The sequence below is a fragment of the Aulostomus chinensis genome, chromosome 12 (genome assembly GCF_037954235.1).
Source record: "Aulostomus chinensis isolate RoL2024-O1b breed Wild chromosome 12, RoL_Achi_v1.0, whole genome shotgun sequence".
NCBI classification, from domain to species: Eukaryota; Metazoa; Chordata; class Actinopteri; order Syngnathiformes; family Aulostomidae; genus Aulostomus; species Aulostomus chinensis.
In genome coordinates, this window is record NC_141331.1 from 306,186 (window position 1) to 329,960 (window position 23,775).

The following is a 23,775-nucleotide window of genomic DNA, read 5'->3' on the forward strand; positions in this document are numbered from 1 at the left end:
GCCATCTCTTCAAATAACTTTCATGTTAGGATTCCCACTTGGGGGACGTACACTTGTGACATGAGCATACTAGCCAGTTTATAATAACTAGTGGCAAAAGGTTGGTTCACCAACAAATGGTAAGGTGGTATAATATTTATCTCTATTAGTTTTCCAAAACATAAAAGAAAAAATTGTCCAACATTTCTCCAGATTTAGATAGATAGATAGATAGATAGATAGATAGATGATAGATAGATAGATAGATAGATAGATAGATAGATAGATAGATAGATAGATAGATAGATAGATGGATAGATAGATAGATAGATAGATAGATAGATAGATGGATAGATAGATAGATAGATGATAGATAGATAGATAGATAGATGATAGATAGATAGATAGATAGATAGATAGATGATAGATAGATAGATAGAAAGATAGATAGATAGATGGATAGATAGATAGATAGATGATGGATAGATAGATAGATGATGGGTAGATAGATAGATAGATAGATAGATAGATAGATAGATAGATGGATAGATGATGGATAGATAGATAGATGATTGATAGATAGATAGATGATAGATGATAGATAGATAGATGATAGATAGATAGATAGATAGATAGATAGATAGATAGATAGATAGATAGATAGATAGATAGATAGATGATGGATAGATAGATAGATGATAGATGATAGAGACGATAGATAGATCAATAGATAGATGATAGATAGATAGATTGATAGATAGATAGATAGATAGATAGATGATAGATAGATGATAGATGATGGATAGATAGATAGATGATAGATAGATAGATAGATAGATAGATAGATGATGGATAGATAGATAGATAGATGATAGATGATAGAGACGATAGATAGATCAATAGATAGATGATAGATAGATAGATTGATAGATGATAGATAGATAGATAGATGATAGATAGAACTTTATTGATCCCACAACAGGGAAGTTTGTGTGTAACCACAGCTCAATTTCAAGAAAGGAAGAAACAGCAAGTAAAATATATCAAAAAGGATATTAAGATATAAAATTTCACGAAAGGCAGCCCGTGGAGCAGTGGTCCTCCCTGTGGCCCCCACCAAGAAGGTTGTGGGTGGAGCAGTGGTCCTCCCTGTGGCCCCCACCAAGAAGGTTGTGGGTGGAGCAGTGGTCCTCACTGTGGCCCCCATCAAGAAGGTTGTGGGTGGAGCCCCGGCTGCAGCACGGGGTCTTTCTGGGTGAGTCTCCATGTTCTCCCTGTTCCTGCTGGGTTCTCTCTGGTACTCCAGCTTCCTCCACAGTCCAAAGACATCAAGAGGGACCAGGTTAATCCAGACTCTAAATTGACCGTAGGCGTGGCTGGGAGAGCCAATGGTTGTCTGTCTCTATGTGTTGGCCCTGCCATGGACTGGTGACCTGTCCAGGGGGAAGGCTGCTGGGATAGGCTCCACCCTGAACAGGAATAAGCTGAAGAAAATGGATGGATATTAAGAAAAGGAAACCCTAACATGGTGGATCCTTCATGTTCTTCATATCATCCCTTCTGTCATTTGTTTGACATCATCTCAGTGGACTGAAAATATAAATTGAATCCTGAAGCCTCACGAGATTAATGGTATTTACCATGCAGACATGCCTATGAGACAGCTGAGTGTAGCTTCCCCTTGTTTTGTGTCACATTGCATGGCGCTCATTTCTTTTTTGGAGTTAGAAACAAAAAAGGAACATTCAGTCCCATTTTTAACCATCTTTGCAAATACTTCTCTTTGTGTTTTCCTTTTAAGCAATGAAATACATTGAAATAATAACAATAAAAAACAACTTTCACTCATCAAATAACTTTTCATACATATGTATATCCCCACATATTTATATATCTGTACATCCATACCCGTAACTATCCATCCATCCATTTTCTTCCGCTTATTCCGTTTAAGGGTGTTGGGGGGGTGGAGCCTATCCCAGCATCAACAGGCGAGAGGCAGGGTTCACCGTGGACAGGTCACCAGTCCATGGCAGGACCAACACATAGAGACAGACAACCATTGGCTCTCCCAGCCACGCCTACGGTCAATTTAGAGTCTGGATTAACCTGGTCCCTCTTGATGTCTTTGGACTGTGGAGGAAGCTGGAGTACCAGAGAGAACCCAGCAGGAACAGGGAGAACATGGAGACTCACCCAGAAAGACCCGGTGCTCCAGCTGGGACTCGAACCCAGAACCTTCTTGCTTTGAAGTGACAGTGCTGACCACTGCTTCACAATGCTGCTGACTACCTGTAACTAGATCATCTAAATAGAATGAGGAAAAAATAAATAAATATTAGATCAAGCAATACAAATCTATGTATAAATCCATTTCAAAGTAAGAACCGATACATCGGTAGTATAGTACATGTACTTCCACCCATGTTTATGCACACATATACAACAAATGTTACAAAAAGTAGTAAAGGATGAAACAATGTCTAAGTAGATAAACAAATCAATACATCAAAATAGATATTTTTATAGGAAAGAAAAAAGGGTAAGAGGAACCCGAGGCTGCATGTCATTGTGACAGTTGTTTATCTTTCTAGTCTTATTAGCTCATTAAGTGATCCAGCTGTTTATTCCAAAATAACATTGTAAAGAACCAACAGTCGTGTATTATCTGTAAACTGGAGATGAAGAACCTCTAAATGGACTGTGTGGACCAGACCAGCCTGATGAGACAATGGACCCTGGAGGCCCTGATGAGCCTTTCTGTGACCCTCATTATTTCTTTCTCTTAGAACCGCCTTCATTCGTCAGGCCGTTTGAATCCACTCAGCTTGTAAAGGGATCAAGTTTGGTTTTGAAAGGAAACATTTCAGGTTCTGCTCCATTTGAAATCAGTTTCTTCTGCAATGATCATCTGATCAGAGAGGACAGAAGGCATAAGATCACTGTGGAGAACCACTGTGTCACTCTTCAGATCTCGCACTGTGAGAGTGGCGATGCCGGCACATACCGATGCACTGTAGCAAACGCTGTTGGAGAGACATCGTGTTTGTGCCAGGTTTCACTGCAAGGTTAGTCAAAGGACTGGTGTCTGTTATCCAAGGTCATCAGTTTCTACAGATTTCAGAATATTTGTTATTGAACAATGTGGTTCCAACCCTAACTGCCTCGACCAGAAGTTTTAAAAGTCTGGAATGGTTGGGAAGCACCGCCCACCCCACCCCTCCCTACATTAGTTACAGTGTTGTTTCATGATTATATTAAGGGCAGAGGACCAAACACAACCCTATCAGAATATTTTGCATTGAACAGAGTGACATTTAAGAGGAGAAAAGTGGATAGAAAAGGGAGCGCACCTCAAGATTGACAGACTCATGTATGTTTGTTCATAGGCGGTTCAACTCCAGTGCGACTCGCATGTTGGTGGTCATTTAAAGCAGCAACAGGAGATATAAAACAAAACCTTCGTGGGTTAGACCCACTCCCATCTGATCTGAAAACAAAGAAAATAAACAATGTAAGAGTCCAATATGATAAGATTTGTGTATTATAGAATTGGTTAGGAATGTGTGATAAGACAAAAAGAAGAAAATATTGGAAAGAGACTCAGGTGTCTGCTCTTTTTCATTTCTTTTTGGAAATTAAGCGCTTTATTTTAGGATGCACATTCTCACTTGAAGTAGCAGTATACTACTGTCTTTCCAGTTAACCAAGGGGTCTTGGTATAAGTCTGCCCATAAAATATTGTTGAGTTGTTCTTAATTTGATTTGACAGCCAAGTGTTCACCACATCCAACATTCCAAAGTTATTTTTTACTTTCTGAGCCTTGAGGAGTAGGATATCAGTAAAATTCCTCTCAGAACTGCAGTTTCTGTAGACCATATATTGAAGGAAAACACAATGTTCGGCATGATGACCTTTCAATTCTCTTCACGAGTCTCACTGGAACTGTCTGGCGCACCCCTGGGGAGCGCCCCCCCCCCCTTCCCCACACTCTAAAACCTCTGGTCCTAGAGGCAGCTATAAAAACATCTTCCCAGGTTTTCCCGTGTGGATGATCTGTGTTGTCTGCGGTCTCACCTGTGGTCTTCTCTCACTAGCACCGCCATCATTTACGCAGAGACTTGAGGACGCATCCTGCACAGTGGGATCTGAGATCACTATGATGTGCATGTTGTCTGGAGCACTTCCCATGACAGTCTCCTGGATCAAGGATGACCATGAGGTCACAGAGGATGAGCACGTTAAGATGTCTTTTGACAACAAGTGTGCCACGTTGAATGTGACAAACTCTCAGGTGTCACATGGCGGGAAGTATTTCTGTCGGGCGACGAACAAAGCTGGGACGCAGAGTTGTGCCGCCATGCTTGTAGTGACAGGTTTGTAAGATGTGTGTCGCTGCCCTTTGTCTTAGTAGCTGCTGCCTCTCTCTTGAGCTTCTGTTGCATTAACAAGTTTGCAGGTAAATCAGCTTCATTTTTATCCTCCCAGAGCCAGCACATATTTTAGACCATACTAAGTCCATCAGCGTGACCCAGGGTGATCCTGCTGCGCTGGAATGCAGATTCTCAGGCAGCAAGCCGCTCAGATCCAAATGGATGAGAGCGGGAAAGGAGCTGACATCAGGCCAGAGATACAAAGTGCAGAAGACGGACTTTCGCTCTGTTCTTAAGATTCTTAAAGCAGAGAAACACGATAGTGGCGAGTACACCTTTGAGGTGTCAAACGCTGCTGGCCACAGTTCTTGTGAGGCAGAAATCACTGTCCTCGGTCAGTTTGTCTTCAGTGTCTTTCAAGAGTTTGTCTTTTTTCCTTCATTCACACAGCCAACTTGAATCCCATTTTTCATTGTATTTTTAGATCAGATAATAAAACCATCTTTCACAAGAAAACTGAAGGAGATTGAAGGAATCAAAGGATCTTTAGCTCATCTGGAGTGTCTCGTATCTGGCTCCCTACCAATAACAATTCAGTGGTATAAAGATGGCAAAGAAATGCAGACTGATGAAAAACACAAATGCTTGTTCAATGAAAATGTTGCGCTTCTGGAAATTGAATGTCTTGACAGTGAAGACAGCGGCAACTATGCCTGCATGGCTAAAAACGAAGCGGGAACAGTCAGGTGCTCTGGGATTTTATCTGTCAAAGGTTAGAACACTGTGTCTCATAGTTTAATTCTAAATTTATTCCTTCGTATGATGTGAGATGATATAACAGATTTTTTGGGTTTTGTCTTCCAACAGAACCACCATGCATTATTGAAAAGCCTGAATCCCTGAATGTTTTGCCTGGGTCTAAGGTTACATTTAATGTTAGTGTCTCAGGCACACCACCACTTACCATCCGATGGTTTAAAGACAAGAAGGAAATGATATCCGGTGCCCAAAGCTCTGTGACCAAAGACAACTGCTCAAGCTCTCTGCAGCTCTTCTCAGCCAACATTGCTGATTCTGGAGATTATGTCTGTCATATAAAGAATGATGTTGGCTCCATTTCCTGCCATGCCACTCTTTTTGTCAAAGGTCATTACTGGTCTTTCACCTTTAACACCCATTATCTTGTGTAGATCCCTTCACTTTAACTTCTGCATGTGTTCTTTTTCAGAGCCCCCCTTTTTCATTGAGAAACCGGAAGGTTTATCTCTCGTGAAAGCAGGAGAGACACATGTGTTTGAGTGTAAGATTGCTGGTACTCCAGAGATTGCTGTTTGCTGGTTTAGAGATGGAGCACAGATCCAACAAAGTGTCAAATACAGGACATCTTTTTTCAACTCTGTTGCCATATTAGAGATCTGTCAAGTTAGTGAAAATGACAGCGGGAAGTATTTCTGTGAGGCCCGCAATGAAGCAGGCACTCAGAGTTGCACTGTTGAGCTGGAAGTTAAAGGTTGGTTTTAAATCTTGTCACCATTTCAACTAAATGTCAACATCAGGAAGGTGTGATCTCACAAAGACTCATCAGAGTTCAATCTTTCAGTTTAACCTTTTCTTTTGTTTCAGAGCCTCCCATGTTTGACGAACAGTTAACATCTGTGGACGTTGTCAAAGGCTCCTCCGCAGTATTTGCTTGCACAGTGACAGGAAGTCCCCCATTTAAGGTCACATGGTTCAAAGATCAAAAGCCAGTAGTGTCCAGCCAAAAGCATTTTATTGTTGCTGGTGAAAACACGAGCTTGAAAATCCGGGACTGTCAAGTACAAGATGTTGGTACTTATGAATGCGTGGTTGCTAATGAGGTGGGACATTGCTCAGGCTCTGCAGCTTTGTCCATTAAAGGTTGGTTTGACAGATGATCATAACTTTTCACTGACATTCTGAGCATCTGCTGTGGTCTTACAATGACATCTTTTCTTTGTACTAGTCCCTCCAACATTTGTTGAGAAAATAAAAAACATCTCCACTTTTTTGGGAGATGTTGCAGTCTTTCAATGCACTGTTGAAGGTTCCCCGCCTCTTTCTGTACAATGGAAAAAAGATGAGAAATGGATCTTGGAGGATCCAGAAATCTGGAGAACATTTGAGAATGGAGTAGCCTATCTGAGAATTCCTTTGTGTGAAGCGGGTCACAGTGGGAACTACACCTGCCAGGTGGTTAACGAAGCCGGTCACGATAAATGCTTTGCCTCTCTCTTTGTGCAAGGTACCCCTGCTTCATCCCACATTCTTCTGCCCTAACTCAATACCTTGCTTAACAGTTTGCTCACTTCTTCTTCTTGGTATTGTAGAACCTCCTACAATCCATGAGAAGCCAGACACAGTCAAGGTGACTCATGGGGACCCAGTCAGTCTTGAGTGCAAAGTAGCTGGAAGTCCAGAGATCATTGTGAAATGGAGCAGAGATGGCAGAGAGCTCAAGTCAAGTAGAAAATATCACCTCCACTATGAGAACAACGTCAGCTCTCTTCACATTCTGTCCTCACAGATGGATGACAGCGGAGAGTACCTTTTTGAAGCCACTAACTCTGTTGGAACTTGTAGTTGTAAAGTTATACTGGTTGTTTTAGGTTTGTGAAAAATCTATTTGAAACTCCTTTCTGAACCTTTGTTGGCACAGCTGTATATTACAGAAAAAAAAAATTCTTCTGCTGCTAATGATCTTTGATATTGTGTTAAACAGAAGAGGAAGTTCCTCCAACGTTCATGAGGAAATTAACAAATATTCAAGTGATTATGGGATCAATGGTCACGATGGAATGCAGAGTGGCTGGTTCTCTTCCCATATCAGTTGAATGGAGCAAAGGGAAAGAAAAGATCACCAAGAGCCCCAAATACAAACTCTGGCAGATTGAAAACACGTTTTTGCTGGAGTTTAGACTGACTGACAGTGCTGATACAGGAGAGTATTCCTGCAAAATTACCAACAAAGCCGGCAGCTGTGTGTGCCATGGAGTTCTCACAGCTAAAGGTTTGCATTGAAAGCCAGCTGTGTCAAGTTTTGTTCTTCCAGCTCAATCTAAAAGTTATTCATCATGTTTTCTTCACTTTTCTGTACTGGGTTCTAGTGCCACCACGGTTCACAGTCAAGCCTGAGTCCCAGGCCGTTCTTCCAAAGTGTACTGTGCTCTTCAGAAGTATCTTTGAAGGAACACCTCCACTCACAGTGAAATGGTTCAAGGATGACTTGGAGCTCATCTCAGGGCTGTCATGTAGGATCAGACAGGAGGAATACTCCTCCTGTCTCGAGCTCTGCCCTACTGGGACCCTACAGAGTGGCACTTACTCCTGCCATGTTAGCAATGAAGCAGGAGCCGTGAGAAGCACAGCAGAGTTGTTGGTGAAAGGTTGGACTGTTCTTTTTTGATCACAATCCAACTAAATCTTCTTTTTCTTCCTTTGTCACAGCTTGTCTTATGTCTTTTTCTTTGCTTAACCCCATCATAATTTATGTGTCTTTGCTGGAATATCTGTTTTCAGAGTAATCTTTCTGCTTCGTCCGTGCTACACTGATGCTCAACAGATAATCAGTGATAAAATAGTAACTTGGTCTTGTTTTGACTTTACAGAACCTCCACAATTTGTCCAGAAATTACCTCCCACAACCTTTGTGAAGCTTTGTGAAGGACATCGTTTCGAATGCAAGGCAACTAGCGCACGTTCCCTGGACATGTGCTGGTACAAAAATGATGAAAAAATAACTGACGGAGGCAACTATAAAACGATGTTTGTTGACTCGACTGCATATCTCCAGCTGCGCACCACAAAGTTTGAGGACAACGGCGTGTACACCTGTGAGGCTAATAACGATGCTGGTAGTGTCAGCTGCAGCACCATCCTCACAGTTCAAGGTAAGCCATCCAACTGGTATACTGGTTATAGATTGCTATTTTGTGAGTTCTTTCTATCTGAGTTTTTGTAGCATGTGGAGAAACAAAAACAATATTCCAGAAGATGTATATTTTTATAGCGTGACTTAAGTCAGATATTGGAAGTGTTTTGTATCAATATTGAAGCCAAACCCTCAAATTTTGTCCTATTTTTGAGCAACCAACTCACAGTTTACCCCTGATTGATCTATCCCAAGCTATTGTCATAGCTATGACCTTCCCTCAAATAGTAGCACAAATATACATTTCAATTCTCTCACTAAAGCTGTTGTGTTTCTTTCTTCATCTGGATGGATTCTTTCTAGCATGACATGAGCATGAGCATAACCCTCAACAGGAATTTCTTGCTTGTCTGTGACTGTTATTTCTGATGATGTATCTTGATATATTTTCCAGAGTCCCCATCCTTTATCAAAACTCCAAACCCAGTGGAGGGTATTCATGGGAAAGACGCCAGCCTGCACTGTGAAATGTACGGCACTCCACCTTTCCAGGTTAACTGGTACAAAGACAAAAGACCACTGATGGAGAGCAGGAAGTATAAGATGGTCAGTGAGGGCAGCTCTGCCACACTTCATATCATGAAGCTGGAGCAAGAAGACACTGGCCTGTATGAGTGCATGGTTTCCAATAATGTGGGGAGTGAATCCTGCCGCACAACCATAAGCCTGAAAGGTGAGTTAATATTCAAGGGCATTTTTTCAAAGCTTTGTCTTACTTTATGTCCCCTCACTTTTGATCTTTTAATTGCTATTCAGAACAACCAGCATTTGCCAAGAAACTGGTTGACCAGTGTGTGAGAGTTGGTGAGCAGCTGACGCTGACAGCCACCGTGAAAGGCTCAGAACCTCTAACAGTATCCTGGGTTCAGGACAAAGATCACATTCTTAGAGATGGCGACAACAGGAAGGTCACTTTTGAGAACAATGTGGTTACCCTCGTGGTGCCCACTGTTGACTCCACCACCGCGGGTAAATACACCTGTCGGCTGAGCAACGACTCTGGAGTGGTAGAGTGTGTCTCTCACGTCACAGTCCAAGGTTTGTAGAACTCCAGACTTTCAACTATCACAACTAATGATTGTGTAGCTTTGTATAGTTCAACATCCTCTTGCCAAATTTCAGAACCTGCTGCTATTGTGGATGGCCCTGAATTTTTGAACGTGAAGTCAGGAGAGAATGCAGCTCTTGAAGTCACAGTGTCAGGCTCACCAGAGCTGAAAACCAAGTGGTTCAAGGACAACAAAGAGTTGCATACTGGTGCCAAGTATCAGATATCCTTCTCAAAGAAGGTTGCCACCCTGAAGATTCGTGCTGCTGATAAAACTGACACTGGAGAGTACAAGTTTGAGGTCATGAATCATGTCGGTACAGCCTCTTGCAGAACAAGGCTCTCTGTCTCAGGTTGGTGGAGATGTCTTGATGTGAGCTTTCACATCATCTTGTGATTATTCAATCCTTTGAATTAGAAGGTAACTCAGAATCACCCTTTAACCTGCAACCTCCTAACCCTGTCTCGACACTCAGATAAGTTGATTCAACCGAGTTTCATAAGGAAGCTGAGAGATGCCCACCTTGTTGTGGGTAAACCAGGTGAGATGGAGTGTAAAGTCACCGGTTCTGCTCCTTTAACAACTTCCTGGTTCCACAATGGCCAGGAGATCAAGAGCGGCCCCAACTGTGACATCAGCTGCATTGAAAATACCTGCAAACTGACAGTTCTAACAATCAAGATGTTCGATTCTGGAAAATACACCTGCAAAGCTGTAAATGCTGCTGGAGCCAGTGAGACAAGTGCCTCAATGCATGTGACAGGTCAGTAGATGAGTCAAAATCAGAAAGCAAAGGTGTCTCTTGATGAAAAGACATTTAAAGATGAGCCTAAAATCTGTATTTTTATTTACACCTAGAACCCCCATCTTTTGTGGAAACTCCTGGGATGAAGGAAACTTTGCCTGGCAAAAATGTGTCTTTCTTGGCTAAAGTGAAAGGCAGTGCCCCACTTAAAGTGAAATGGTTCAGGGGAGCCAAAGAAATGCAGCACGGAAGGGGCTGTGAGATCACCCTGAGGGATGACGTTGCGACTCTGGTGCTTCACAGAGTTGAGAGATCCCATGCTGGGGAGTACACCTGCCAGATAATAAATGATGCAGGGAAGGAAAGCTGCCCAGTTCATCTGTTTGTAAAAGGTTTGTTAGTGTGATTCAACTGTCTTTTGACCATGAGTACTCTTCCAAATGTGAAATTCATGCAACTGATGTCTCTCCCAGAACCTGTCCACTTCGTGAAGAAGCTGAGGGACATTTCCTGTGAAAAGGGCAAGCCTCTGAGGCTGGAGGTCACATTTGCTGGAACCCCCAGAGTTACAGTGACCTGGAAAAAGGACGGCAAATTCATCTGGGCCTCATATCAGTACAATGTAATCACCACAGACACCTCCTGCATTCTTGAGGTCCTTAACTCAGACTGTGTGGAAGCTTCTGGTAGATACTCTTGCGAAGTTGACAATGGAGTTGGAAGTGAACGATGCGATGCCCAAGTGTCAATTCTAGGTACTGAATGTGCATTGTTCTTGTAATAAGTTTGTATGAATTAATGACCAGTCATCCATTCATCATTTCATTCTTTCATTTGGTCAGTCACAGCTCAGCATTTGCAGTCATAATAACATCCTCTTCATTTTCATTTTAGAACGTCCATACTTTGTTGAAAAGATGGAGCCAGTGGCAGTAACTCTTGGGGATGCAGTGACCTTGAAATACGTTATTGCAGGAACTCCCGACATCACTGTAGCTTGGTTTAAAGCAGATGGAAAGCTACGCATGTCCAACACTTGCTTAATGGACTTCACAAAAGGTGTGGCCACTTTGAAACTGACCAAAACAACCAAGATGGATCATGGTGAATACACGTGCAAGGCCGAGAATCGGGTCGGTTCTGCCTCTGCCAGCTGTAAAGTGATGGTGCAAGGTGATACTGAGTTTCCATTCATATTTTCTTTATGTTAAATATTTAGGGTTTCAGCTCGTTCTTTGCACAACAGTTCTCTCCAGTAAACAGATGATAAGCCAGACTGAAGTTACTCTCCTGGTGTTCCTGACCCTAGCAGCAGTGGATCTGTTCCATCTATGTCACAAAACATTTTGGCGAAACATGAAACTCTTGGTAGAAGTGTAATTTAGCTCCGTAATGCTTCAGCAGTCCCAGTAACTTTGGCTTTGATGTAGATCAGAGAAATGCATGGCACTGTAACAATGGGCACATTTCTAACTTCAGCATTACTTCTCTCAGAACCTGTGCGCTTTATCAAGAGGCTGGAAGACACGACCTTCATGGTTGGTCGACCACTGAAACTAGTGTGCACTTATGCTGGAAGCCAAAGGGTTGCTGTCACATGGAAGAAAGACGACAAGTTGATTTGGGCCTCATACCAGTATAACGTTAAAACTACTGATTCCACCTGCACCCTGGAGGTCCTTAACAGCGACAGGCCCGAGGCAGCTGGAATGTACTCTTGCCAAATTACCAATGCTGCTGCAACTGACATCTGCCAAGCACGCGTGAGCCTAGGTAAAGTCACCAACTCTTAACACATCAGCAGGCTTCCAACCCTCAACTAAGTGTGTCAACCACAGACTGTCTGCGGTTGGCCAGCAGACAAGTTTATGACACATCAGATAACTGCATGACCTCCGTCACTCTCCTGCTAGCTCAACCTTCTTTTGACCCGATGCTACTGACCCAACCATGACTCTGCTCAATGCCAGCGTTCTGCGCTTGAAGAGGCTTGTTTCACACACTCGGAACCTTTGACCGAGCTGACTATGGTCAAGGGTTGACAACGTGGAAGAAGGGTGACAATCGAATAAAAGCACCGATGACACCTACAACTTGGAATTTCTCAACAGTGACCAGCAAGAGGCTGTTAGAACAGATATTTGCTCTGCTAATGTCTAACTGGCTAAAGGCCATTAGTATCTCAGCCAATTAATTCATCATATTTGTCAAAACGTCACTCCATTTCTTTTGTGCTTCAAACTTCTATAAGTCTTTACTGAAACATCATCAATATTCAGAGACTGACTGCTTTGGTTTAGTGACCTTCAGCATCACATCAGATTTATTTCCTTTTTTCCACCTACATTCATGCCAAATAAAAGGTAGAGTAAGGCAGGTCCTCATCAATATCAGTCAAATACATGACAAGAGGTGTCATTAAATGGGTCAGAGGTGACAGCACAGCCAACGGCCCAGCATGAATTGTTCTAAAATTATGCATTACAAAATGGCAGGTAAAAGACAAGTCAACGGTGAAAATCATCCATTCAAGACAGAATTGCTCCCTTTAGCTTTTTAACAATTTAAAAATCAGACAAACTGATTCTGCTGAGATTCATAAGGAAGCCGAGAGACACCCACCCTGTCAGGGATGACCTTGTCAGGTTGGAGCATGAGGTCATTTGCTCTGCTACCTCCACAACTTATTGGCTCCACAATGGCCAGCAGATCAAGATGTAGTCCAACCTCTCCTGGTGTTCCTGACCCTAGCAGCAGTGGATCTGTTCCATCTATGTCACAAAACATTTTGGCGAAACATGAAACTCTTGGTAGAAGTGTAATTTAGCTCCGTAATGCTTCAGCAGTCCCAGTAACTTTGGCTTTGATGTAGATCAGAGAAATGCATGGCACTGTAACAATGGGCACATTTCTAACTTCAGCATTACTTCTCTCAGAACCTGTGCGCTTTATCAAGAGGCTGGAAGACACGACCTTCATGGTTGGTCGACCACTGAAACTAGTGTGCACTTATGCTGGAAGCCAAAGGGTTGCTGTCACATGGAAGAAAGACGACAAGTTGATTTGGGCCTCATACCAGTATAACGTTAAAACTACTGATTCCACCTGCACCCTGGAGGTCCTTAACAGCGACAGGCCCGAGGCAGCTGGAATGTACTCTTGCCAAATTACCAATGCTGCTGCAACTGACATCTGCCAAGCACGCGTGAGCCTAGGTAAAGTCACCAACTCTTAACACATCAGCAAGCTTCCAACCCTCAACTAAGTGTGTCAACCACAGACTGTCTGCGGTTGGCCAGCAGACAAGTTTATGACACATCAGATAACTGCATGACCTCCGTCACTCTCCTGCTAGCTCAACCTTCTTTTGACCCGATGCTACTGACCCAACCATGACTCTGCTCAATGCCAGCGTTCTGCGCTTGAAGAGGCTTGTTTCACACACTCGGAACCTTTGACCGAGCTGACTATGGTCAAGGGTTGACAACGTGGAAGAAGGGTGACAATCGAATAAAAGCACTGATGACACCTACAACTTGGAATTTCTCAACAGTGACCAGCAAGAGGCTGTTAGAACAGATATTTGCTCTGCTAATGTCTAACTGGCTAAAGGCCATTAGTATCTCAGCCAATTAATTCATCATATTTGTCAAAACGTCACTCCATTTCTTTTGTGCTTCAAACTTCTATAAGTCTTTACTGAAACATCATCAATATTCAGAGACTGACTGCTTTGGTTTAGTGACCTTCAGCATCACATCAGATTTATTTCCTTTTTCCACCTACATTCATGCCAAATAAAAGGTAGAGTAAGGCAGGTCCTCATCAATATCAGTCAAATACATGACAAGAGGTGTCATTAAATGGGTCAGAGGTGACAGCACAGCCAACGGCCCAGCATGAATTGTTCTAAAATTATGCATTACAAAATGGCAGGTAAAAGACAAGTCAACGGTGAAAATCATCCATTCAAGACAGAATTGCTCCCTTTAGCTTTTTAACAATTTAAAAATCAGACAAACTGATTCTGCTGAGATTCATAAGGAAGCCGAGAGACACCCACCCTGTCAGGGATGACCTTGTCAGGTTGGAGCATGAGGTCATTTGCTCTGCTACCTCCACAACTTATTGGCTCCACAATGGCCAGCAGATCAAGATGTAGTCCAACCTCTCCTGGTGTTCCTGACCCTAGCAGCAGTGGATCTGTTCCATCTATGTCACAAAACATTTTGGCGAAACATGAAACTCTTGGTAGAAGTGTAATTTAGCTCCGTAATGCTTCAGCAGTCCCAGTAACTTTGGCTTTGATGTAGATCAGAGAAATGCATGGCACTGTAACAATGGGCACATTTCTAACTTCAGCATTACTTCTCTCAGAACCTGTGCGCTTTATCAAGAGGCTGGAAGACACGACCTTCATGGTTGGTCGACCACTGAAACTAGTGTGCACTTATGCTGGAAGCCAAAGGGTTGCTGTCACATGGAAGAAAGACGACAAGTTGATTTGGGCCTCATACCAGTATAACGTTAAAACTACTGATTCCACCTGCACCCTGGAGGTCCTTAACAGCGACAGGCCCGAGGCAGCTGGAATGTACTCTTGCCAAATTACCAATGCTGCTGCAACTGACATCTGCCAAGCACGCGTGAGCCTAGGTAAAGTCACCAACTCTTAACACATCAGCAAGCTTCCAACCCTCAACCATGATTCTGCTCAATGCCAGCGTTCTGCGCTTGAAGAGGCTTGTTTCACACACTCGGAACCTTTGACCGAGCTGACTATGGTCAAGTATTGACAACGTGGAAGAAGGATGACAATTGAATAAAAGCACTGATGACACCTACAACTTGGAATTTCTCAACAGTGACCAGCAAGAGGCTGTTAGAACAGATATTTGCTATGCTAATGTCTAACTGGCTAAAGCACCTTTCTCTATTATACTATATAGATATCAACAAAAAAGAGACACTTCCATCACCAACTAACCTGATATCTGTCAGACCTCTTTTATACTAATTTATGCTAACCAACAACATATAGCTTTCAGTTCCTCTCATCTTTCATTTCCTGTGCAAAAAGAAAATCATTCCAAAAGACAACAACTAAAATAATATTCAGAGCTTCCATAGCAGAGTCTATAAACTGCCTTAACCCATAGCAGTTTTATATGCTCAGTTGCCCATGGATTCAAGGGAATTCTCACAGATTCCATTTTGTCTCATCACATGTAAAGATCAGTGGTTTTGATATTTGACTTCAACCCTGCTTCTCTCAGAACCTGTGCAATTCATCAAAAAAATGAGGGATGTCCACCATGAACTGGGGAAACCCTTGAGGCTAGAGTGCACCTACACTGGCAGCCAGAGGGTCTTCGTAACCTGGAAGAAGGACGACAAGCTAATCTGGGCATCTTACCAATACAGTGTCAAAACCACTGACTCCTCCTGCATTTTGGAGGTCCTCAACAGCGATAGAGTCGCAGCAGCAGGAAAATACACTTGCGAAATTGCCAATGCTGAAGGAACTGACATCTGTCATGCTCATGTTAAAATAGGTAACACACTAACCAACGCATTCCAGCATGTCATTCCACAAACCCGCTGTAGAGACAAATGCTAACCTCAGAGGACTTGTTTGCAAAATACATTTATAATCCATGTTAAGACTGAGTCAGAGAGAACTTCTGTCATTATGCTCTTCTGGGTTAGAATCAAACGTATACGTTCAAATATTCTTATTCTTATGCAGATGAGACTATTGAGTTGCTTCTGTGTTGACGGTTGTTTTGATTTTGCCATCTTAAAGGCCTGGTGGCCTGATGAGTTGGATTTTGACTACATTTGAATTTCAAACCATCGCATGGCCTGACTGTCTTCAATTTCTCTTTCAGTAGCAGAGGGCAAAGTTCCTCCGATGACCAAGAAACCATCCGAGTCTTTAATAGAGTCAGAGGGTAAGTCAGGACTCTGACTCCTTGTATTGACTTGGTTTATTTTCATAGATTTTAAATCGTGCTCTGTGTCTTCATGTTGACAGAAAGCAGAACAGAGAATTTTAAAAAAGGACTTCTGTATGGTTCAGGTCCAGAATATTCTGACTTTGGTTTCATCTCTTAGATTGTTGGGCTGGTCCTTGTCAGTTTTTTTTTTTGCTGTCTTCATGTTGCTATTTACAAAAAAAAAAAAATTCTTGCTGCTTCTTTCCAACAATGCTTCAGAATATCAGGCCCCTAAATTTGATGTCCCTCTGGAGCCATTGATGGTGAACGAGGGGGAAAAGCTGCACCTTAAATGCCACGTTGTTGGCTCTCCTCCACTAACTATCCACTGGATGAAGGACAGGAGGGAGCTGAAGTCAAGTGCCAACACTAGAATCACATTTGTGGGAGGCACAGCCAGCCTTGAGATCAGCCATGCCTCCAAGACTGATGCGGGAGATTATCTCTGCAAGGCGACCAACGCTAGTGGCTCTGATTTCTGCAAGTCGAGGGTCACTGTCAAAGGTAATCCATCCTTGACTTTATGAACTAAAGTGGATTCACTCATGGAACGAAGACTGTAATGACAAGTCACATAGTGGGAATCCCTACCCCAAGATTCACAACGGAGAATCTTCATGATGCACGTGCTTACTGTCTACAAAATGAAGTATAAGAAATACTTTTCCTATGTACAATAGAAAACCATTGCGATCATTTTTCTCAGACAAAGGAGCCAAACCAGTGGCCAAGCCTTCTCCCACTGAGGCTGCCAGTCATGCTGCTGCTGCTGTGCCCAAAAGACTTGACAACCTTTACTTCATTGAGGAACTCCAAAATGTGTCTGTCACAGAGAGTAAGTCGTGTTTGAAAGGGGAAAAAGTTCCATAAAAATCTTTATAAAAACTACCCAACAGACCTGGGCTGCTGGAGATAACATAAGCTCTTTATGTAATTTAACTTTAATTTAATTTTATGTGCAGAGGGTACTGCCACCTTCATTGCCAAGACTGGAGGGGACCCAATCCCCAGTGTGAAATGGATGAAGGGAAAATGGAGGCAGATCACCCCTGGTGGTCGTGTCACTGTTGAGCAGAAGGGCCACGATACCAAACTGGAAATCAAAGAGGTGACCAAGTCAGACTCGGGAGTCTACAGGTGTGTTGCCTCCAACAAACATGGTGAGATCGAGTGCAGCGCTGAGATGCAGGTCACCAAGAAAGAGAAAGGAGAAGAACTTGGAGACTTGAGGACAAGGCTGAAGAAGTAAGAGCTTTATGTTGTTTTTTGTTCAAAGAACAAAGGTCTGAAACAGTTGTAGAAATGGTGTAAACTTTATTAAGGGTTAAGTGCTTACCCGAAACCTCCACTTTGACTAATATTATAGCCTCCCTCTAGTCCTCAAATGAAGCTGAGATATAGAGTCCTGTGTCTTCTGCACAGTTGTTTCAAAATGAAGAACTTTAGGGCTACATGTAAGAGTTTAAAACACCTCATATATCTATAAAAAAATACATAACATACAGATGATACACAGCCTCCTGATCATGATTATGCAACATGTATTCATGACATGTTGACAATTTACATTGGCATCGTTGAACATATACTGAAGAAGACGTGACCTAGATCAAGGACACAGTAACGACTCCTCCCTCTAACTGCCCCTTATTTGGTGTTGCTTGACCTGGCCAGGAAATGGGAGGTCAGTATGATCCCCCGTCAGGACACTCGGACAATGACCCTGCTGAATAATCTAGAAACATCACGTAGTCTTCGGGGCTACCATGAGAGTAGTACAGGGTAACAAAGTGAACTTATTCAGAATTACCAGAGCAGAACCTGGGTCTGCTTGATGCTTGCTCGGGGAGAAAAGAGTGTGGTTGTAAACCTACTGTATTTTGAAATATGATGAGATATTTCCAGCCTACCTATCTCCACATTATGGCAGGACTCCATCAAAGCAGAAGAGTCCCAAGAAAGAAGAGGAGGTCAATATTGTGGAGTTGCTGAGGGGCAAAGATCCCAAACAGTATGAGGTCATCCTGAGGGAGCACAACATCCATGACTACCGTGCTATCCTGCAAGCTGTCGAATTCCTAAAGAAGGAGAAGGAGATGGAGACAGGAGGGGCGGTGAGAGGAGACACGTCACTGTCATGATAGATCTGAGGCACTTCAGCTCTCAGGATTAGGGTTAGGATTTGAAGACAACACTAACTAGTATATTAGTGAAAATACACATTATTTGTGTTTGTATCTAACCCTCAAATGCAGAGTTTTGAAGTGCATACAGACAGAAAAGCAGGCACGCACACACACACACGCGCGCGCACGCACACACACACACACACGTATATATATATATATATATATATATATATATATATATTTATATATACATGAGCTTCATGAGGTCATCACCTGAAACGGTTCTCCAACAGTCTTGAAGGAGTTCCAGAGGTGCTGAGCACCTGAGCGCTCCATCTCATCCCAAACATCTGGACTGGGTTCAGGTCAGGTGACTGGAGGCCAGGTCACCTGGGCCGCCCTCCATCTCTCTCCTTCTTGGTCAAGTAGCCCTCACACAGCCTGGAGGTGTGTTTGGGTCGTCGTCCTGCTGAAACATCATGACGGTCCAACTAAACGCAGACGGGATGGGATGGCGTGTTGCTGCAGGACGCTGTGGCAGCCATGTTGGTTCAGTGGGCCTTCAGTTTGAATAAATCACCACAAGTGGCACCAGTAAAGCCCCCCCACCATCACATCTCCTCCCCCATGCTTCACGCTGGGAACCATGCACGTAGAGACCGTCCCTCCACCTTTTCTGTGTCCCACAAAGACACGGCGGTGGAACCAAAGATCTAAAATTTGGACTCATCAGACCAAAGCCCAGATGTCCTCTGGTCTCATGTCCACTCCTTGTGGTTCTGGTCCAAACAAACCTCCTCTGCTGGTTGCTTCTCCTTGGTGGTGGTTTCCTAGCAGCTGTTGGACCATCAAGGCCTGATTGGCGCCATCTTCCCTAACTCCACCAATGAACCCTGACAAGGTGAACCTGAGAGGTGAAACCATTTCAGGTGATGACATCATGAAGCTCCCTGAGAGAAGGACGAGGGTTTGCAGCGCTGCAGCAAAGCAAAAGGAGGCGACTTTGAGGAAGCTGGAATGTAAAACACGTTTACAGTTATTTAACAAATTTTTTGTTAGATATTTTTATATAACTTGCTTCATATAGTTGATGTCTTCAGTATGGATCTACAATGTAGAATGTGGTATATATATACACACACACACACACACACACACACACATACACACACACACTCACGTATATATTCATAAAGATATCACCTGGATAACATTTGTCTAGACTTAGTATGTCAGATATGTGTATGATGAGAAAAACAGTGTATAGAGTTAACAATAATTCTCTGATCTCAGGGAATTTAACTGAAAGTGAGGCATCCATGTTTTTGAGATAATTTTAAAGTCTTTGATTGTGTTGGGGCTCTATGAGGACATGTAGCAGTGTGTCATCAGTATAGCGGTGGAATGGAATTCACTCCTATTTCTCATATTCACAAGCATTCCAGCACTGACGACCGGGACAAAAGCTGCTTTACTAGTATTGTGTCTGCTGTAGGAGGCGGTGCAGGGTGGCCAGGTTGAAGAGGAGGACATGGTCCGACTGATGCAGGAGCTGGAGGGACGTGCCAGCACAGAGGTACACAACCATCAACAGCCTCTCTCGTTGACATTCATCTTCAAGTAACTCGTTCAGAAAAGGGGGGATAAGCAAGGTTTTTAAAAGCAGTTTGGCAAACCATGTTCATCCTTGTCGTTACGAGTGACAGAATGAGTGCGTCTCTAAAAACAACCTCATGACTGAAAGGATGCAACTGATTGTGAACCCTCAGCCTGTCTCCGTGGTGGCTGACATCACTGACCAGACAGTCCCTGAAAACCAGACGGCCGTCATTGAGTGTCGCCTCAAGATCAACTACCCAGAGATCACACCAACTTGGTACAAAGGTACCCAGAAACTGGACCAGGGCAACAAGTATGAGACCAGCAGTGTGGGTGACCTCCACCGCCTGAAAATCAAGAACTGCCAGCCCAGAGATCAGGGCAACTACCGGGTGGTGTGTGGTCCTCACATCTCCAACGCCAAGCTCACCGTCAAAGGTAAGAGGATCAGTGACTGAATGTTGTGTCCGTTGAACCTTGTTGTCTGTACGTCTTTAATGTGTCTTCTTGTCCCTCCTTGGTTCTTATCAGGACCTGATTCCACAACAGGTAGGACAAAAACAGAACTAAAAGAACTGCAACTAACCTCTTTCAACAAGGTGAATTATTGCCTTTGTTTGGTTTTGTTTCCTTTCTTTGACTTTGGTAAGTTGGTACTCAAGTTACCAAAACTCCAAATCTGAGACTTAATACATCATTGACATCATTGTCTTCATGACCTTATAATGTTAAATGTGATATTGTAAAGTTCCTTCGAACTCTCTCTGATGATGTGGTTTTAGCTGACCAAAGTCATCTCACTAAATGCATCCAAAGCATTGAGCTCAATGAACGCCACTGCCACTTTTGAGTGCGAGTTTTCTTTTGACAACACCACTGTCACATGGTACAAATGGGAGCTTCAAGACAGCCCAAAGTATAGCTTCAGGCCCGAGGGACGACGGCACTTCATGACCGTCTGCAAACGCTGTCTTACATTCAGAGGTTGAAGGATTTTCTGGCTGCACTATCATAATGACTTACACACCGGTTGGTGAATTCACTCTCAAACTCATTACATCAGATCAACCTAAATTATTTAAATTTACTTCATTTTTTCATGCAGCTTTTAATGATTTTTATGGGTCTTTCTACTGAATCAACGCAACCGTGCCACAACCAGAAACGATGTAAATCTGGACGTATACTGGAATCCTTTTCCATTGTCTATTGGCATCCCAAATAAAAGCAATAAATAAAATATACGACAATATGATATTTTTAGACTCATTATTCATACATGGGAATCACTTTTGAATACATTTTTTTTAATAGTTATTTTTAAAATCAGAAAACTAAATGCTCTGCATTCTGATGTCACTACCAAAACTTCTTTTTGGGTTAGGACTCATCACTTAGCACATGATTAACTTCAAACCACTTTGTTCAATATTATTGTCTTGGATTGAAAGTAAATTAAATGTATGCATTTTTTTAATTTACCGGTGAAATTTTAAACTATCCTTATATTTAAAGAATATGCAATATCTTAACAGATTATTTTTTAACTTAATCCATCCATCGTCATCTTCCGCTTATTCCTACACATTAAGGGTCGCAGGGGGGCTGGAGCCTATCCCAGCGTCAACGGGGTTCACCCTGGACAGGTCACCAGTCCATCGCAGGGCCAACATAGAGAGACGAACAACCATTCACACTCACACCTACGGTCAATTTAGAGAATCAATCAGCCTAGTCCCCAATTGCATGTTTTTGGACTGTGGGAGGAAGCCGGAGTACCTGGAGAGAACCCACGCAGACACGGGGAGAACATGCAAACTCCACACAGAAAGATCCCGTGCCCAAGCCGGGACTCGAACCCGGCACCTTCTTGCTGTGAGGCCACAGTGCTGACCACTGCACCACCGTGCAGCCCTTTTTTAACTTAATGTTTTTGCAATAAATACAAATGTAAACAGCATTGCGATGTCTTGTCAGGCGTTTACTCAGCGATTGCGTGCTGCTGCCAGCACAGCCCATTAGCACCAGAGTGGTCGGTGAAACTCCCTAACGACCACCCCTGAAACTCCCTGACACCTCACAACGACTGTCGTTTGGGGAGGCCAGGTGAGTCTCGGGAGGGTCGTTTCCACCACAATAGCACTGACCACTCCCACACAGGTTTATAAGCTGGAGTTTCCACACTCTTCACTAGAACTGAAGAAGCCTCTCGGATGAGAGGTGAAACGTCTTCAAGATAAACTTACGTCCAGTTGACCAGATTTTACTTCGCTTCGATCTACGATGACCTGGATGAAACCTACACAGACATCTGGTTTAGGGAGTATTCCTCTGGGTGAATATTTGAATAAGTAACAAGGCAACACAATCATGTCAAAGTTAGCATTTCTGATGTGGAAAAATGAAATACTTGCAGAAACATCAAAATCCCAAGCTTAAGATTCAAAATCAGAATTTTTTTTTCCCCCAAAGTCACAATGACATGGATGCTTAAGCTTCATGCTCTCCAGAGGATCAGCCTTTTCCTACTGTGGCACCATGAGGACTAAACAGCATCACAACTGTTCCCATGTTCTACGCTGTAGCTTGGCTTGTGGGAATGTTACATTTCAAAAAGGGACACAGAAGCATTTGAGTGAGGAAAAACTGTTCTACACTGTTTTCTTTGCAAAAAGAAATCAAAGTTTGAAGGGGAGAAAAAACTTGGAACTCTCATGAAAAGTGAGAAGGTGGCGCTATCAAAGCAGAAACTGCCGTAAAATTATAATTCAGACGACAAGGCAACGTTCTCTTCATCCAGGAAGAAAATTGTTTGAATTAATGAAATGAAGCAACATCTTGAAGCTTCACCATCACAGCACATTTTATTAGTATGAGCTGTATTTTCAAACATCTCCATGAATTTCCATATTGATGACTGGTTTTATGGCTAAATCTCCAGATGTACCAGACTCATCGGTTCAGGTTCCTGAAGCAGCGTCTCTGGTTATCAGAGGTGAGTCTGGTTCACAGAACTTGAAGAACCATCCTCTGACCTTCGCTCTCATGGTGTCATTTACAAAAATCTCCCTGTACCACATTTTTACCAAAAGATTCAACAGAGTTTTATCACTATGAAGAACGAACAGAAGTCAAAGGTACAAATCTTTTTGTCAAATAATAAATTATTACTAACTTCTCAGATGCAACTCTGACTTGTTTGAATTTGCTGATTGTGTGAAAAAAGACAGTTTCTCCTTCATCCTCAAAAGTAACATCATCATCATCATCATCATCATCATTTAACCAGCAATCTGAATGACGCTGTGACCGTTCTGACCTGAAACCATCATCCCTCCTAACAAGTCAACAGGAACTGGAACTGTCCATCCAAATGTCTTTCAGGAAATCAAACATGCAGGTCTTTGAGAAACGATCAGATTAATTTCTGAAATTCATCTCAAAGTTATGAGATTCATCTTCTCAGATGAATACTCCAGATTAAGAGTCATGGAGTGTGACAATTCAACTTAAAGCTCACACATCAAATTCCATTTCATTTTCTTTTTCATTCTAGAACTAAAGTAGTAATTTGGACATTCAAGTCTGAATTTTACTCCTGGTACTTCCTGGCTTCAGTGAATCAAACCTCTAAATATGTATTCAGGATGTTTGAGATTAATGGCAGCCGTAAAATGATGGTTTCCCACCTGAATGGTAAAATAGCCACAAGTGTCTAACGTGATTATCCTTTGATGGTCCGACAGTTGAAGAGGAGATGGTGTCTGTTCTGTCCTCCTCTGTCTCAGGTATCAGCATTGTCACTCCGTTGTCCTTTACATGTCCGCCCATCAGCGCTGTTATCAAACCCTCATCTTTCCTCTTTGTGCAGTAAACCCTCATCTCATTTTAGGAGTGTTAGATTTTAGATTCTGAGGCTGAATTTCTTCATCATCATCATTATTATTGTCAA

At 42.7% G+C, this 23,775-nt stretch overlaps 1 protein-coding gene across 1 annotated transcript in view; it reads left to right on the forward strand.

Annotated features, from left to right (window-relative positions):
* LOC147251636 (titin-like) overlaps window positions 1-23,775 on the forward strand; it is a 196,372-nt gene that overhangs the window by 43,263 nt on the left and 129,334 nt on the right. The window contains exons 50-75 of the mRNA XM_086221099.1: window positions 2,769-3,047; window positions 4,078-4,356; window positions 4,469-4,747; window positions 4,838-5,125; window positions 5,221-5,499; window positions 5,582-5,863; window positions 5,977-6,252; window positions 6,338-6,616; window positions 6,702-6,980; window positions 7,094-7,381; window positions 7,479-7,757; window positions 7,980-8,261; window positions 8,697-8,975; window positions 9,059-9,340; window positions 9,425-9,703; window positions 9,827-10,114; window positions 10,210-10,488; window positions 10,570-10,851; window positions 10,991-11,269; window positions 15,988-16,050; window positions 16,315-16,599; window positions 16,802-16,930; window positions 17,058-17,340; window positions 18,026-18,209; window positions 19,720-19,800; window positions 19,994-20,261. Of these exons, the coding sequence (XP_086077225.1) occupies window positions 2,769-3,047; window positions 4,078-4,356; window positions 4,469-4,747; window positions 4,838-5,125; window positions 5,221-5,499; window positions 5,582-5,863; window positions 5,977-6,252; window positions 6,338-6,616; window positions 6,702-6,980; window positions 7,094-7,381; window positions 7,479-7,757; window positions 7,980-8,261; window positions 8,697-8,975; window positions 9,059-9,340; window positions 9,425-9,703; window positions 9,827-10,114; window positions 10,210-10,488; window positions 10,570-10,851; window positions 10,991-11,269; window positions 15,988-16,050; window positions 16,315-16,599; window positions 16,802-16,930; window positions 17,058-17,340; window positions 18,026-18,209; window positions 19,720-19,800; window positions 19,994-20,261 (6,630 nt within the window). The remainder of the gene's footprint in view (window positions 1-2,768; window positions 3,048-4,077; window positions 4,357-4,468; window positions 4,748-4,837; window positions 5,126-5,220; window positions 5,500-5,581; window positions 5,864-5,976; window positions 6,253-6,337; window positions 6,617-6,701; window positions 6,981-7,093; window positions 7,382-7,478; window positions 7,758-7,979; window positions 8,262-8,696; window positions 8,976-9,058; window positions 9,341-9,424; window positions 9,704-9,826; window positions 10,115-10,209; window positions 10,489-10,569; window positions 10,852-10,990; window positions 11,270-15,987; window positions 16,051-16,314; window positions 16,600-16,801; window positions 16,931-17,057; window positions 17,341-18,025; window positions 18,210-19,719; window positions 19,801-19,993; window positions 20,262-23,775) is intronic.